This window comes from Cheilinus undulatus, linkage group 19 (assembly GCF_018320785.1).
Source record: "Cheilinus undulatus linkage group 19, ASM1832078v1, whole genome shotgun sequence".
NCBI classification, from domain to species: domain Eukaryota; kingdom Metazoa; phylum Chordata; class Actinopteri; order Labriformes; family Labridae; genus Cheilinus; species Cheilinus undulatus.
The window spans coordinates 5590553-5607262 of record NC_054883.1 but is presented as its reverse complement, the minus strand read 5'-3'; the positions used below and the strand labels follow the sequence as shown (position 1 = coordinate 5607262).

Genomic DNA, 16710 nt, shown 5'->3' with positions numbered 1-16710 from the left:
GGACACAAAAGACATCTGTTAGAACGAAAATATAAACGACACACACAGTCAGTCTGTGTGGCGATAGGCGTACTTGTTGGGGTCCTGCCTCTGGAGCCGTCCTCCAACATGCCTGGGGCTGAGCTGTACTGACTCTGCCGGCGACCCTCCAAAGCGGCTCTATCGGCACTGCTGATAGAGTGCTGGTCATCAGAGCGTGACTGGATATCCACTGACTTCTGGGAAATGGAGTCCTGGGAGGAAAAAAGAAGGAATCACTGCAAAACTAGACATACATCATGCTTACATTAGACCAGTGATACTCAACGTGTGGCTCTTGAGCCACATGTTCCTCATTTGAGAGGATTTGTGGCTCTTTTATGTCTTAATTTGAAATATTATCCCCCAGAAAACCTTAAAAAAAGGAACCTTTGACCTCAGAAGTTATCAATTGCAAGTCACATTAATCAGTTTGTTTCCCACATTTATACAGTTGGCTTTGATTGCCAACCTTTCTTCTATGTCTGCAGATTTCCATTGCCCTAATATGCATTTTGTTGCCCATTATTTTCCATGTTTTGCCATTTGAAGTCAGTTTTTACTGCTTTAAGCCCACTTTTGCCACTTCTTTTTGCCCTTTGTGTCCCTATTATCCAGTTTTTGCCCTTTTTCCAAAGTTTTTGACCCTCTTATCCTGATTTTTGCTATTTTTGCCACTTTTCACTCATAAGCCGCCTTTTGCCTTTAAATGCCACTTTTCCCCCAATTTTTGTGACTCTTTGCTGCTTTTTGCCCATTTTAGTTACCTGTTACTCATTTTTGTGTCACTTCTTTCCCAAATTTCTGCCCTTTTTGCCCCTTTTTCTCCCTATTTTTGTCGCTTTTGACCCAGTTTTTGGCATTTTATGCCTACTTTGCCTCTTTTCACCCTTTTTTGCTGCTTTTTGACCATTTCCCCCCTTTAACTTATTTTTTTTATTGCTACTTTAACCCATTTTTACCAATTTTCACCAATTAGATTGTGGCTCCTGCAAAGGTATTTTTCAATAATTTGGCTCTTTGGTTGAGCAGAGTTGAGAAACGCTGCATTAGACAAACAGTACAGGGATAAAAATCATGCAAAGGAAATGAAAATGTGCTAGAAAGAAGAATAACAGTCTGTTTCCTGGTAATAAAAACTCAAAGAGATATGCAAATAGCTTGAACAAATCAGGCAAAGAGCGTATGCTAGCAAAATAAATAACGAGTCCTTCACACTCTGAGCAGAAGAGTAGGGTATTTCCTCACCAGCTGTTTGTCTGACAGACTTTGTGTTGTCAAGTGTTCTCCCTCTGCTCCTGCTGGTCTCCATGTTAACAGCCTGAAAAACAGTTTACCCAGTAAATCACATTCATTCCTGGACAAAATAACAAACAACTTCCTGGCTGTAAAATCATCTCAGCTAGAAAATCCATCATGCCAAAGAAGCCTGTATTTGGTTGAAGCGTTTGCTGAGTAATAGTCAAAGTTGGATAAATGTTGGTTTGCTTTACATACAAAAAAAGAGATGTTAAACAACATATTAAAGAAAAATGGCTTTCTGACTTTAAATAGAAGGTGGTTTAATAAAAGATGCAGCAGCTTACGCGTGTGGGATAGTGGTCTTAAAGATGTCCAGCATGCAGTTACACGTCTTGTCCCAGGTCTCCAGAGAAAACTTCTCTCCATTCAGGATGACCACATTCTCCAGACAGTTTGTGCCTGAACGTGCGAGCTGCTCATTATCTGCAGGAGCATGGATGGAGAGGAGGAGGATGAAGAAGGGCGGGATCAAGAAAAAGGAGGAGAAAGGACAAGGCAAGGGGAAAATGAAGAACAATGGAAAAAGTTAAGATGCATTGAGTCTAGGGCTGAATGCTTTTGGAAAATAATCAAATTGCAATTTTTTCCCCTAAAATTGCTATTTGATTATTCCTTAACTTTCTTTCATTCCTAAACAAGGGCTAAACGATTCTTTAAAAGTGTCTATATCTTATGATTTCGACTTTATTGCAAATTGGATATGAATTATTGCATTGAAGAGTTTTTGTCATTCTTATATTTAAATAGAAAAAAGTACAAAAATTATGAAGGTAGGATTTTTGTAGACTATCCTAAATAAATGGCACCTGAATGACTGCATGATATGTCATGCATAACATCTCTGCTGCTGCTGCTGCTACAAAAAAGAAGTTTAAAACTGGTATTTGACACAAATTTCAGGTCAAAGAAATACTGCACCTTCTACAATTTGAAAATTGCCGCAGGCCATTTTGCGATTCAATCTAGTTTAATTGGCCAGCCCTACGGAGTCTAAACTCTCCCTAGATTTATGCCTTTTTATCTACTTCTCTAAGGAGCCAGATACACTGAAAACATGCACTGATTAGCTACACTTCAGCTTTTTTATAGAGTGGACCAGTACTGATGTAGCACACAAGCTGTAAGAGGGAATCCTTTTTATTTTGGTCACAGCAGCAGGGCTTTAGGTCAAAACCCATGCCAGCAGCTGCTCTCATTATTCTGACTGCATCAATAGCAAACCCCCTCCTCTTCTGTTGTGTCACAACTTGTGAAAAAACCCTCTGGAGCCTACTGCTGCACACGAAAATCACCAAAGATCTGAAGCTAGAGGGTAGATTTCTCACCTTGTTGTACACACCAGTAGAGCTGAGCCAAAATGTCATCCAGTAAGACGTCACTGAGGGACTCGAAGTATTGTGTGAAGACGTCACAGATGGCATAAAGTGCATGGTTACAGGTGGTGGTCATCCACTCTGCTTTCTGATGGTTAAAAAACAAGCTCAGTGAGATTTTTCATCAACAAGCCACAAAACACAGAGACTTAACAACAGTGGGTTGTGCACAAACTGTTCAAAAAGATGGACAATATGACAGTTTTATTAAAGGGTAGCCTAAAGTTTAGAGCTCCCTCCAAGTGACGTACTGTTTTTAACAGGTCATGAGCCCCCATCCTCCATGTAAACAGAGGGACCATGGGTAAACTTCAAACTAAAATGCATCAAACATGATTTTGGCCATTTAAGTTAGCTTATTGATGTCCAAGTGATGATTCCTCTGTGAAGTTTAGTTTTTATTTGTATTTGTTGTAAAAAAAATAAATAAATTTTAACATCAGATGAACTGACAGCTCTGTTGGCAACTGTGGCTCCTTCAGTGCTGTATAATCAATCAACTAGTACTCATCTGATCAAAATCTCATTGGTCAGACAATTGCAGAGAGAGAAAGAAGGAAAGCACAGCAGTGGGCGATAATGTAGAGAAAGGAGCACTAGTGGTTAAAAAAGCAGTAATGCAGAGAAACCAGATGTTGTTTTCAATCTTTTTTCATAACGGTTAAACTCTGAGGAACTTAAAGGAATATTTCAGCATTTTTGAAGTTGAGTCATATGAGGTACGTAGCAGTAGTAGTGGCATTAGCCTCCAGTAAGTGTTACTCCTTTAACCCTTTATGACCTACCAGTGAAGGCAAAAAATGAAGACAAAATGAAATTGTGCTCAATTTGCAGAAAGACAGCATGTTTATAAAAAATGAACTATTTACAGTAGTGCAAACAAATCTAAGTGTGCCAGGTACTTTTGAGCATATATGTTTGCAGAAGACCATGCTGAGTGTGACTTGTGACCTGCAAGAAAACAATGTGATAGGCTTCATGCAGACAAAGCATCATCATACATCATCTATACAGGTAAAGTAAGAAGTGCTGTGAAAGGCAGCAGTCCTGATCATATTACAGTGTTTTGTTTTTGATGTGTGAGCTTTTTACATTTCTGCAAAAGACGGAAGGATATTTCTGGAAGGAAACAGAACTCTGGGACACAATGAATGTGTGATATGTTAGTGTTACTCCTCTGGTTTTAAATGCAAAAAGAATTATTGCTCTATCTCATTTGGTTGCAAATCTACCCGCGGTTAAATATGGAAGTGCATTGGGAGCACTAGTGCTCCCGCAGGTCTTAAAGGGGACATATTTTACCCCTTTAAAACAAGTTTATATTGGTCTCAGAGGTCCCCAAAACATGCCTGTGAAGGTTGTTGCTGAAAAAACACTTCACTATTGGATTTACGCATGTCTAAAAAACCCTTTTGTTTCAGTCCTGCTCAGAATGAGCTGCTTCTGTGTCTGTGGCTTTAAATGTTTCTGAGCTATCTGACTCCACCCCTCTCGGAAAATGGATGTGGCTTAATGGATGTGGCTCTCCCGATCCCCCTGTCAGCTAGAGGCTAAGAGACAGATCAGGAGAGGAGGGCAGAACTTTCTTTCAAGCAAACCTGGGGGGGCAGGGCTAACTCACCACATGACATCATGAGGGGAAAATGTGAGGTTTGTTTCAGCACACATTTTCTGAAAGATGGAGAAAGATGGGGGGGGGGGGGTTCTGGTGCTTGAGGGGATTTGTGGACAGGCCAGAGGCACATATTTTTACTAAAAAAAAGCCTAAAAATGTGTATTTTGCATAGTATGTCCCCTTTAAAGGGCTACCAAGGACTCATTGGTTGTACCAGCCAGGAGACGAGGCTATACAGCGTAACAGACAGGCACAGTTTCTCCCAGGAATCTAGGGAGCTTTTGGTAAAACAGGCCACAGCACAATGTTGGCTCAAAAGTATGCCTTATCAAAAATATTTGAAGCCTTTTATTTTTTACCCAGAATACCTCTGTGTTTTGGTTGACTACATTCCTATGTTCCATAACTGCAAGAATCTGCTTCAGATAAACACAAGTAGCCTATCTGCTGTAAACGGTACCAGTCTGGTGAATCTGTTGGTGATTTTGGTTGTCTGTGTGTTTTCATAAGTGAGAGGGATGTGGACTGAGCAACTCTTTGTCCAAATGGTACCATCAGGAAAATATGTCAGCGATTGTCTACGGGAGCATGTGGAGACATGTTGTTTATCTTTTTATACAATCAGTGCTTCTAGTCATTAGCAGTATTTTCTTGAATTTGACCCAAATGCAATTAAAACAGCTAAGAAAGGTGGATTTTTTTGTACCTCAGTCTGTTGCTCAGGCAGCTTCATGTTGTCAAAGATCCTGAAGACGATCCTGAACAGGTCTTGCCACCAGTGTTTCTCAAATGTGTGCCCATATGTCTTCATCACTTCAAACATCACCGTCAGCCCCCTTGGGAAACGCACACACACAGATTTGGCCTTTACTAGCTGCTATTGCTGACATTTTTCATCACATGCTTTCCTGTCTCTCTAACACTGTATGTGAATGAGAAAACGGTGTTAAATGTCACATGTTAATCCTTTACTGATGCCAACCATCCAAGATCAGCAATGCAAGGCTTACAGTAAACCCCTCCTACCTGGTCCTGACATCCAGCTTACACCTGTTGATAATGCAGGAAAGCTCAAAGAGGATGGGGAACCACCCCCGCACCCACACACGGTCCTCAGGCGCTACATTCATGTCATCACTGGTGTAGTCTTTGAAGGCCTGCCAGAGAAATAAGAGAAACTGTACCATCTGCCTCAGGGGAGAATTGTCATTTTTCAGCGATCATCATCACATTTTCATGAATGATGTGCATGTGCCTTATATGAATAATAACCCACACAGTGTCTATCGTACTCAGCTGATGCACAGATTTCCTCTTAATGATGCCAATAACAAGAAAAAAATCAACACTAAAGCTTTGCTTCAGGCAAATTTATCTACACAAATTCTGTCATCTGTATTTCTTTTTATATAATGTGATGCACAATTTTTTGCACCTCTTCTGTATGAAATAAAATGTTTAAACCAAAGCAGGGCCTTGTACTAACCTGTGGCCTCTCTGACACATATTTAGCACAGTGTCGGATGAGGCGGATGGCTTCCATGCTGGTGTCAGGGAAAGAGGCGTTACAGGCAAACTCTGACAAACACTTAACAGCATCCTGGAAGGAGTCGATGGTGGCGGCAAAGTGCTTTTCAAATACATTCGCTGGAATATGGAGAGAGGGAGAAGAAAGCAGAGGAATAGAGGGGTTAAATATGAGATATAAAGGGATAAGAATGATGACTTGAGAGTAAAAAAAATGTCATATGGCTTTTAGAACACGCAAAAGAACTGGTGGGCCCTAGCCATCCTGTCAGATATGGGATTGTTTCTCACACCTCATGTCCAATAAATCTGCACTGTGTTCCAAATTATTACGCAAATGCAACATCACCAAGGAGGTGGCAAAGTCATGTTTCGGCTAGAATCATGGGGAGAGAGCTGGTAGGCCCCTCTAGGTCCCTGAACGTGTGAAAATGACCTCGACAAAGTATACAGAATTTCTGACTGACCACTTTCTTCCATGGTACAAAAAAAAGAACCGTGCCATTTGTAGCAAAATTATCTTAATCCATGATAATGCACCATCTCATGCTGCAAAGAATACCTCTGAGTCATTGGCTGCTATGGGCATAAAAGGAGAGAAACTCATGGTGTGGCCCCCATCCTCCCCTGACCTCAACCCTACTGAGAACCTTAGGAGCATCCTCAAGCTAAAGATCTATGAGGGTGAGAGGGAGTTCACATCAAAACAGCAGCTCTGGGAGGATATTCTGACGTCCTGCAAAGAAATTCAAGCAGAAACTCTCCAAAAACTCACAAGTTCAATGGATGCAAGAAACTCTGTTTTGCATGATAATTTGGAACCGTGCATTTTGAGGATTTAAATTTTTGATTTAAAAAAAAACAACAGTTATCATTCAGAGGTTTGTTCAATAAAATTTGAATTATACGCTAACGGTTGATGACTTGAAAATTGTACTGAAAGTCATTTGCATCAACTATTTAGGAAAATCTAAACTGTTTTCACAAAAAAGAAAGGCGGGCTCTAGGTATTACTTCCTAAAAATTCACATTGATTTAAGCATTTTTAAATATAAAGCTATGTTCCTTCAAAGGGCAGTTTTCATAGAGTTTAGAAGCCATTACGTTCTCATGTCATCCCTGTGTGTCTGTGAACTTACTGACAATATGTCCTGTAGTCTGGAAGGCCAGCTCTACAATACTCTCATCCTGGTCGGAAGCCGCCAGGTGGAAGACGGAGAAAATGTTTTTCCAGCCTGAGCGGATGTTTGCCGCCTGGGAGTTGACCATCTGGGCTATACAGCGCACCACCATGTCCCTGATAGTGGGAGACCTGGAAAAAGAATAAAGAAGGACAGAAAATAAGATGAAAAACCAGCACGGCAGAAGAGTTGATGAAGAAGCACAAGAGTCAATCAATTAAAGAAGAAGGAACTTCACCTTTCTATTGAAGTCAATTATCCTAAAAAGCTTTCTGATAACATCCTCTATCTCATTCTCAGTCAGATTCATTCTTCCAGCTCTGGCTTTTCTCTACATGACAGCTTTTTACAGCAACTGTTGCCATAGCGAAGAGCTTTCCTAATTGCTCCGTAGTTATGAATGAGAGAAAGACTCACTTCACTTAGCATCGCACACCAGCACAGAGGAGGGCAGCGTGAAAGAGTCTAATGGACACACCGCGCTGCAGGGTTTGCATGGCTGCCTGCCATCTCCTCTGTGGAAGCTCTCACCCTGTTCAATCTGTAGGCGGATTCGTACTTACACCGCTGCTCCTCTTGCACATGAATGAAAAAGGATGCTGCGGTAAAACAGCTTGCCTTTTGACACGCGGACATTTACATGAAGCTGAATTACACTCATTTGAACAAAGTGTAGTGGTTCAGATTCTTTCAGGAATGGCTGGGGAAGAGCAAGGGGGGACAAAGAGGGCTTTTACATGAATTCACTGAAAGATGTAACACAAACAGACTGAAATGGGTCAGTCAAATGTTTGCCTGCTGCTTTTCTGGGCAAAAAACCAAACAACATGCTTACTCACTGCTTTAAGAAAGACGAAGGGGGAGAGAGAGAGAGAGAGAGAGAGAGAAGGAGACTGAATAACAGATGAGGAGAGGCCACAGCCGTGAGAGAAACAGTGACTATTTCAAGCAACTGTACAGGCCTCGTGTTTGCACCACCCTGTACTACATGTCTACATAACTGTCTCTTTACCTGTTCTTTTTCATGATGTGCTCAAAAGGCCTCAGAAAGTCTTTCTGGAATCTAAAGTTGGCCAACTCTCCCTTCTCCAGGAATTTCATGGACAGCTGCCTGAGAGAATCCACAGCGAAGATCGCCACATCTTCGTTTGTGTTACAGCCGACCTGCACGGAAAGAAAATCATACTTCAGCACCAGAGCACACGGTTTTTATTTTAAATTTGATCTTTTACAAGTTTCTTCGGCAAACAAGCAGGTAAAAATACCTGTTTTCTGAATGGTAAAAGACAATTTTAAGGATTTTATTGAACACACTCCTCAGCCAATTTGCAGTGAAAAGCCTCGGTGAGATATTTCTCCTTGAATAGCAAACTAGGAAAAAGCTTTTTTGGCAACTATTTGTGTTTATCAGTGAGTGAAATCAGCCTTCGGTAAAACAGACGGTGGGTGAGAAATAAACAGAGCACTGAGGCTCTCTTACTCCCTTTCACACATGCAATGTGCTCCTCTAAAAAAATTCCTCTATATTGTTCAGGCAGGGTGCATGTGTGAGCACAAAGGGCCAAATGTGTTCACCCCTGACTCTGAAGGATTTTTTCCTCTATGCCCTCTGGTAAAATGTCCTTGTGAAGCAAGGTTCAGCTGATGTGTGAACACGGCAGGTTATAGTCTGGGACAGTCCCCCCGAGCAAGCGAGTGGGCAGGGTGATGACATCACTCATGTTCAGCAGAGTTTTGCTGCTTTTTCTCTTTAGTTAAGATTAAAAAAATCATCAAGTGTGAAGCCAGCCTGGTGTCAACTGTGAAAACATCCTTAAATATTTGGAACATTAACCCATTACAGAGCACTCTTCTTCTATTTACATGCTCTGCTACCTGCAGACCCCTCTTCACCTAAACAAAACTTAGACACAGAACATTTTCTGCTGTCAGGTATGTTTGGAAAAAAGTTCTTGAAATTCAAGTAACACAGTGTCCTGAAATTATTCCAGAAATCTCAACACCTAGTACAAGCATTATAATGACATCTGGGGCTTTTCCTTTACATGGCATGGATTGGCTCTACTTGGTTTGACTCGGCATGGCAGCCCAGCTTTTTCCCCACAACCGAGCTACCCAGCACAGAGGTTAAAGGAGTTGATGATCTACTGGTGGGCACATTCAAAATGTTCAGGGCTCATGATGGCCAGATGCTTTCTGTTGTGTTCATTACAGCAGTGGATCTCTGCCCCTTCTCAAGACTTAACCCCAGGTGGGCTTTGCGTGAGCTAACACCTGGCTGGCATAGAAAAACGGTGGAAGAGTAGTTTGCAGTTTAACAGGCATCGAAAAACTCAGCCTGGCAGAAATTAGAGGGACATGAGAGCAGAGTTTTCCTTATAGTTAAGCAGGAGGATGTTTGAGGGGCAGGCGTAAAAATATAAACAGGGCACCTTCTGTGTGAATAGGGATGGGGATCCTTAATTTCTGTTTATTTATTTTTTATTTTAGCATTTATTTGACATAGACACACAGTAACATTGATGCTGTGACATTAATCTTGCACAGGTCACAGATGCACTGCTGTAAGTGTTTATAGCAAAGTGCTAATTTTCAACACCTGTCCATGGAAGGCTTTTAGACATTAAAGTCAGAAATAAGGAAAAAACAGAAAACAACAGAAATACCTAAAACAGTACATTAGCAAATATATCAGAGTTGAAATACCCAAGACAGATAAAATACAGGCCTAATAAAAAAGCTGTATTGGGGATAGTTCCTTCAGGTTTACATGCATCTGTTTTATGTGTGGGAACAGTATTGTTGCTCCTTCAACCCTGATTTAATAATTTTGATAAAACCTTTAAAGTTATGTTGCATTTTCAGCTCAGTGGGAAGATTATTCCAGAGTTTTGCTCCTGTAACAGAGAGAGATTGTCCAAAGGATGTTTTGCCCATTGAAATTTGACAGCTACCATTTACAGAAGCCTGTGTTGGCTTGGTTAGAGTGCTGATATCTGCTAACAAATTCACCAAAAACAGATAGAACTAGACCATGTAAACATTTAAAAAAACATGTTAAGATTACAGTAGCTAATGAAGCTTTCAAAGCTAAGCATATTATGTTTCTTTTATACGAGACAGTGGTGCCATCGGACAGGTTTTTTGTCCATGATTTTTATTGTCTGATTACATATGGACATGATCGGTTTTAAAGTCGTTTGTGAGGCATAGAACCAGGAAGTTAAGCAGTATGACAGATGTGAGAATACCATAGCATGCATGTAGAGCCTGGCTGTGTTTAATGAAAGATTCATTCTGATGGTCCTAAAACAGTTTAAGTTGGATTTAACTTTTTTGCAAACATAATTCACTTGTTTTTCAAATCCCAGGTGTGAGTCTAGAATGATTCCTAGGCACTTAACATCTTTGACCACATGAATGGGCTCATTATTGACCCAAATCAAGAATGATTCTTTTTCATGTTGCTTACGCATAAAGAAACAAATCAATACCCTTATCAATACTCCTTACTGATCAGAGTCCTTATCGATACCACTAACAATACTTTCTATAGTTTGGTAGGAAGACAAAATAAGGGCAAATATTTAAACTACAAATGGTCTTAGCTGAGTAGTGCTTGAGTTTTAAAAGCTATGGTTTATGGGAGTTTCTCATTAAAAACTAAATTTCCCCAGTTTATGTGGCATTTGAACACATCATCACAGATAAAATACAGTCATCTATTTTACTGAGGTTACCTTAGTGCATCATATTTTGTTTTTCAGCCTGTTAAGTTCGCTTATTTACTTCAATTTTGCAAAATTCCACTGCAGATTTCTTCACTGGATTATTATTGTTAACATACAGGACTTTTTACAAAGTTTTGGAGCACTTTCAGCATTTATCTGAGCAGCTGAAGAAGAAAACTGTCCTGAAGCAGCTGAAGAGAGTGGTATGAGTGCATGTTACTCCCAGCACAGGTGGATATGATTGCATGCAGGTGGAGTCTTTTTTCCTCAAGCCGACAGCTGAAGGTTCCACATTCTGGTTTAATGTGATGCACAATACTGATGTGCTATTATGTTCCCATTGCAAGAGCTGATGTATTTTTTTTACACCAGGTGTATCTTAAAATGACATTACATCTCAGAGCCTGTGAGACTCGTTAGCAGTATCGATAAGATAAAACGTTACTGATTTTCGGGTATTTGAAAAACACAGAATCTGATCCGTACAGACCTGGGTTTCAATCCGCAATCCTATGGTGAAGGAGGCCATAAAAAGATGTCATTTGTAGTGAAATAGTTTGAAAATCTGGTTAAAATGTAACATTTTTATGGTAATACCTACTACACCTCTGTAAAGACAGATGAGGAATTACAAAAACCATTTTACCACTGATTTAAAAAAGATACACATGGGAGGATGACAACGAAAATGGACTTGATATCAAGTAGTTTTTAACCTTAATGGCATTTCCTCCACTCTTAGACATGTGGCTTCAATTACTGAGAGGAGACCCTGCCCACTGGAAGACAACCCTGTAGGGCATTTTAACACTTCATGTCCACCGGAAGGGTTAGCATGAAGAACAATCTAGCATGTATTGTCCATTTAAAAGTCAACCTGGAGACAACTTGCCTAAATTGTCTACTTAGAGAGGTCTTTGCCACTTTTTTGTCAATTTAGAGGGCACTTAGCCGAGGTTTATCTATCTAGGGGGCACTAAAGCGTGCACTTTGGCAAATTTTGTCCACTTACAGAGAACCAAAAGGGGCATATTATCATGTTTATCTACCATAGGGACCAAGAGGGCAATTTCAACCCCTGCCTCTTCTCTGAGTCCACCAGTACATTTAAAAATGAGGGCAGTGAAATATCATTTTTCTATCAATACACAGGTGGTTGAATATCAGTTAATTTGACCTTTAAGGATCCCCAACAACTAACCAGGACTACAATTATTACTTCTCCTACCTAAAGTAGAGCAATTTATTTTTTTCTATGTCTTAAAATACAGAGTCCTCGCCCACCTTGTTGAAATGGTCTCCGATCACTTCCCAGATCCTGGACCACTGCAGCCTGATGCGGCCCATGTTGTAATAGGAGATCTCCACTATTTTCTGCAGGCTGAACATACGTGGGTGTGTGGGCGAGGCCAGCTCATCCATGGACACGGCACACAGCCAGCGCACAAAATCAACTATCAAAAAAGAAAAAAATAAATCACACAACATGTTTGCAATGAGCAAAGAAAGGGGGCTTTGTACGGACAGAGTGAGTCACAGGGATCAGAAATAGCTGAGATGTAGTTGTCCTTGGAGAAATTAAAAAAAAAAAAAACACAGTTTGATGGTAGACTCACCTATTGCGTTACCGTCCAGTCTGGTGGAGCCAGTGAAAATCCTGAAGAAGAAAAATACGTGAGTTATTACAGGATGAGAGGCTAGACAGAACTGATTTGCACGGATGCCATAATCAAGAAAAAGAGGGGAAAAACAATATGGCCAACCTAACAAGCATTACTTGATAACATGAAGGGGTTGTCAAAAAGAAAAGAAAGCTTAAGAAGGGTCAGTCTATGCTTCATGTTTTTCCATTTCACCTGTCCACAGCCACCACCACACTCTGAGAGCTCGTCTCTCCAATGGACTCCTGAATGCTGGCGATCTGTTTTCTGTCCACTGTCCCTCCAACTGCACAGCAAAACAAAGAGGATCACAAGTTTATGAACAAATATTGTTTATAAGGGTATTTTGACTGATCTATAACAAGTGTAGACTGAAGACAAAGGCCATAATAATGTGAGTTTGATACTGACCTAGACCGAGATACTCGTCGTTGCTCTGCTCCTTCGTACTGGCAACGAAGCCCTCTTTGCCCCGCACCGTCCCTGAGATGTAGCGTGCCTTCACCCCCGTACCGATCAGCTGAGCCAGCTCCAGCTGACTAATGCACTTCATGATCTGAGAGAAGAAAAAGAAACAGTAGCATTGCATCGCTTTGTTTAGGAAAGCAAAAAAATTGAATTGACTGGTGTATTTGGAGATAAAGGGTCAATTATTCCCATCCTTGATAATGAGAATGCATTTGCATGCAAATTTACAAATATTTACAACCACAATTCATCCAATTAAAAATGTTTCAGTTTGAACAAAGAGACAGGACAGACACAAAGGGTTGTAAATAGTGATGATCGAGGCAACAATGGGTCAACAGAGGCAACATAAGGCAGAAAGTGGCAAGAATTGGTTTAGAAGTGGCAAAAACAGGCCGAAAAAAAGTGATGAAAAGGGTTTAAAATGGACAAAAATGGGGTTTAAGTGGCAAAAATGTTCTAAAATTGGCAAAATTGGTGTTAAAAATTATGGAAATGGGTTGACATTTGGTAAAATTGGTGTAAAGTGGCAACAGTGTAATTAAAAAAATTTCAGTTTTTTTAAGGCATCTAGTGAGCCCCTCTCAGTGTCTTGTGACCCCCAAGGGGGTTCCAACCCCAAGGTTGAGAACCACTGGCATAGTGGAGGATACATGGAGGTTACATGTGCAGCAGTTTGCCCTGACTAGGATACTCTCAAAACAAAGATTTTTATTCTGAGTTTTCCCCTGGCTAAACAAAATAAAACATTTTAATATCAATGTTCTCCCAGAAAATCACTGAAAATTAAACTACTTATTTAGCTAGTACTAGCTTATTCTCAATTTTTTCTTTTTTGAGAGCAACAAATAAAAAGGATTACACAGTACATTGTTTTTCGACAGATTATTCAGTTCATGACGAACAAGGGACACGGCTGATCGTCAGCACTGGATGCCCATGATCTTCAGGCCCTCAGGCAAGACTGCATTAAAAACAGGCATGACTCTGTACTGGAAAATCATTGCATGGGCTCAGGAATACTTCCAGAAGTCAGTCAACCTAAAGGGATATTCTGGGATTTTTGAAGTTGGCTCATATGAGGTGCTTGGATATAGTAGCAGCATTATCCTCCAGTGATTTCTGTTAAAGTTGCTCCTGCGGTTATTATGAGCTCTCCTGCTCAAAACTTTTCACAGAGGCAGAAGGAGACAAAATGTAAAAAACTGCATTGTAAATTAGCGCCTGACACAGAGGGCCTTTTTGGGAGAAATGAGGTTCTTTGTATGTTTTCAACGCAGCGCATGGCAAGCCAACATATTTTCTTGGCCCATTTTTACCTAAAACTCATTAAACTACGCAGATAAAACGTTCCCATCTATAGCCACTATGCCCCACATCTCTCTGAGCTCTTAATAACCACAGGATCAACTTTGACAGAAATCACTGGAGGCTAATGCAACTACTTTAGCTAAGTACCTCATACAACCCAACTTCAAATATCCCGAAATATCCCTTTAAAGCTGTTACATGCAAAGAAAAGCCATTTGTTAACATGATCCAGAAATGCTGCTGTCTTCTCTGGGCCAAAGCTAATTTAAAATGGACTGAGGTACAATGGAAAACTGTTCTGCGGTCAGCTGAAACAAATTTGGAATTCTTTTTGGAAACAATGGACACGGTTTTCTGTGGACTTAAGAGAAGGGGATCATCCAGCTTGTTATCAGTGCACAGTTCCAAAGCCTGCATCTCTGATGGTATGGGGTTGCATGGGGTGGCTTACACATCTGGAAAGGCACAATCAATGCTGAAAAGTAGATAGAGGTTTTAGAGCAACATATGATTCCATCCAGAAAATACCTCTTTCAGGGAGGGCCTTGCATATTTCAGCTAGACCATGCCAAACAACATGTTGCATCCATCAAAACAGCATGGCTTAGCAGTAGAAGAGTCCAGACCTATCACCGTTAGAAAACATTTGGTGCATCATAAAGAAGAGGACAACATTCCTCTTCCAAAACTCCAGCAACTGGCCAACTCACTGTCCTGATGTTTACAAGGAATGCTACACAATAGTAAACATGGCCCTGTCCCTGCTTTTTTGAAATATGTTGCTGCCATCAACTTTAAAATGAGAAATGAGAAATTGTATTTGTAATTGTATATTTTACCCAGTGCCCCAGTTTTGTGAGAAATGGAGTTACAGACAGTTGTGTGAGGACCGTTTAAAGTGAAAGACAAGAGCAAACCTCATGCCAGGAGTTTCCCAGATAGTTGCCGTCAGTGTGTGCAACAGTGATGAGGGTCTTGATGGTGTCGATGTTCTTCTGCTTCATCTCTGCAATGCCAGAGCTGGCTGTCAGCAGGGTGAACCTCGCCAGTGCCTGCACATACGCATCTCTCTCCAACTGTTGCAGAGACAAAAAGACAAGGCAGTATGTCAAGACACTACACTGCAATATGCACCACAATCCACCTCGTTCAGCCTACAGTACCTGAATGGAGAAGATGCAGGCTATCCTGATGGCACAGCGTATTCCCTCCAGACACAGCGAAGCCACCTCAGTGTCGTCGCAGTCCTGTAGACCCACACTGAAGGCAGCCAGGAAAGGCGTCCACGCCAGCTGAGGAACAAACACAGGAATCATGTGTACAACTTGTTTTTTCTCTGTTGATAAGAAGTCTGTGTCTGTCTGCTTGTGTTACCTTGAACATGGGCCTGACGTGCTCCAGATGTGTGGCGCTGGTGAAGGGAGCCTGGACGTGGCTGACAGCCTCCATCAGAGCCTTTGCTGTCTTTGCCATCTGCTCCATTTCCACGTTGTAGAGCAGACGTCTCTGCTTCTCACTGGCCACACCTTAGACAGGCAAAGCACATGAAGAAATAAAAATTCTGAGCTTTTAATAGCAAATAAACACACTTCTATTCATCTAGACAAGGAACAGTACTTCTCAACCTTTTCAGCCCGCAACCCCCAAAATAAAGGTGGTAGAGACCGGGGACCCCCAGTGTACCTGGAGGTGGTTGAACACAGCCATGCATATTCAAGAATAGTGCAGACAAGGCTGTCCGTAAGGGGGGATAAAGGGAGAGGTCTCTGGGACCCAGCCAAACTGGCAAAAATGGGTTGTAAAAAGTGATTAATAGAGGTAATAATGGGTCAACAGAGCCAACAATAGGCAGAAAGTGGCAAGAATTGGTTTAGAGGTGCCAAAAACAGGCAGAAAAAAGTGATGGAAAGCGTTTAAAATGGACAAAAATGGTGTTTACGTGGCAAAATTTTCTAAAATTGGCTATTGGCTTGGTGTTAGGGTAATGGTAAAAGTGATGGAAAAAGGGTCAACGTGGTAAAATTGGTGTAAAGTGGCAACAGCGTCATTTAAAAAAATATTCTTTGTTTTTTAAATCTCCCAGTGTCTCACAATCCCCAAGAGGATCCAGACCCCAAGGTTAAGAACCACTGAGTTAGAAGGTGGTACCTTCGATTCCAAAAGGTATCCCCCAAGGCTTGTTTTTGGGCCCATTATTGTTTTCTATTTACAAAATTGCCTTAAACAGCTGTGGTTCATTTCTATGCAGATGACACTCTTAAACTGTTACTCCTGTATTTTTGACACTCACTCTGCTTGTTGGATTTCATGGTGAGCTCTTTCGTCTCCTTCATAGCGATCTTTTTCCCCGCGATCTCGTCATAGATGGCTGAGAGGTATTCTTCAGGTAGGTCTTTGCTGTCATTGATGCCACGGTTCATCTTGATGTATTGCTCTTTTGTCATCTTATTCTTCACCTTAGCAGACAACGACAAGGACACAGGTCACAAGCTGCTGGTCTGAGAGGAATGACAGCTGAGACAA

General features: G+C 41.1%; 1 protein-coding gene across 3 annotated transcripts in view; it reads right to left on the bottom strand.

Annotated features, from left to right (window-relative positions):
* The window catches only part of arfgef1 (ADP-ribosylation factor guanine nucleotide-exchange factor 1 (brefeldin A-inhibited)), a 101160-nt gene that overhangs the window by 9705 nt on the left and 74745 nt on the right, over positions 1-16710 (bottom strand). For all 3 annotated transcript variants that reach the window (XM_041813967.1, XM_041813968.1, XM_041813969.1), the window contains 17 exons: positions 16478-16643; positions 15562-15713; positions 15351-15479; positions 15105-15263; positions 12820-12964; positions 12604-12694; positions 12364-12404; positions 12032-12201; positions 8029-8180; positions 6975-7147; positions 5795-5955; positions 5335-5465; positions 5015-5144; positions 2646-2781; positions 1605-1743; positions 1267-1339; positions 74-233 (listed from right to left, as the gene is read on the bottom strand). In XM_041813967.1, coding sequence (XP_041669901.1) covers positions 74-233; positions 1267-1339; positions 1605-1743; positions 2646-2781; positions 5015-5144; positions 5335-5465; positions 5795-5955; positions 6975-7147; positions 8029-8180; positions 12032-12201; positions 12364-12404; positions 12604-12694; positions 12820-12964; positions 15105-15263; positions 15351-15479; positions 15562-15713; positions 16478-16643 — 2308 coding nt within the window. The remainder of the gene's footprint in view (positions 1-73; positions 234-1266; positions 1340-1604; positions 1744-2645; positions 2782-5014; positions 5145-5334; positions 5466-5794; positions 5956-6974; positions 7148-8028; positions 8181-12031; positions 12202-12363; positions 12405-12603; positions 12695-12819; positions 12965-15104; positions 15264-15350; positions 15480-15561; positions 15714-16477; positions 16644-16710) is intronic.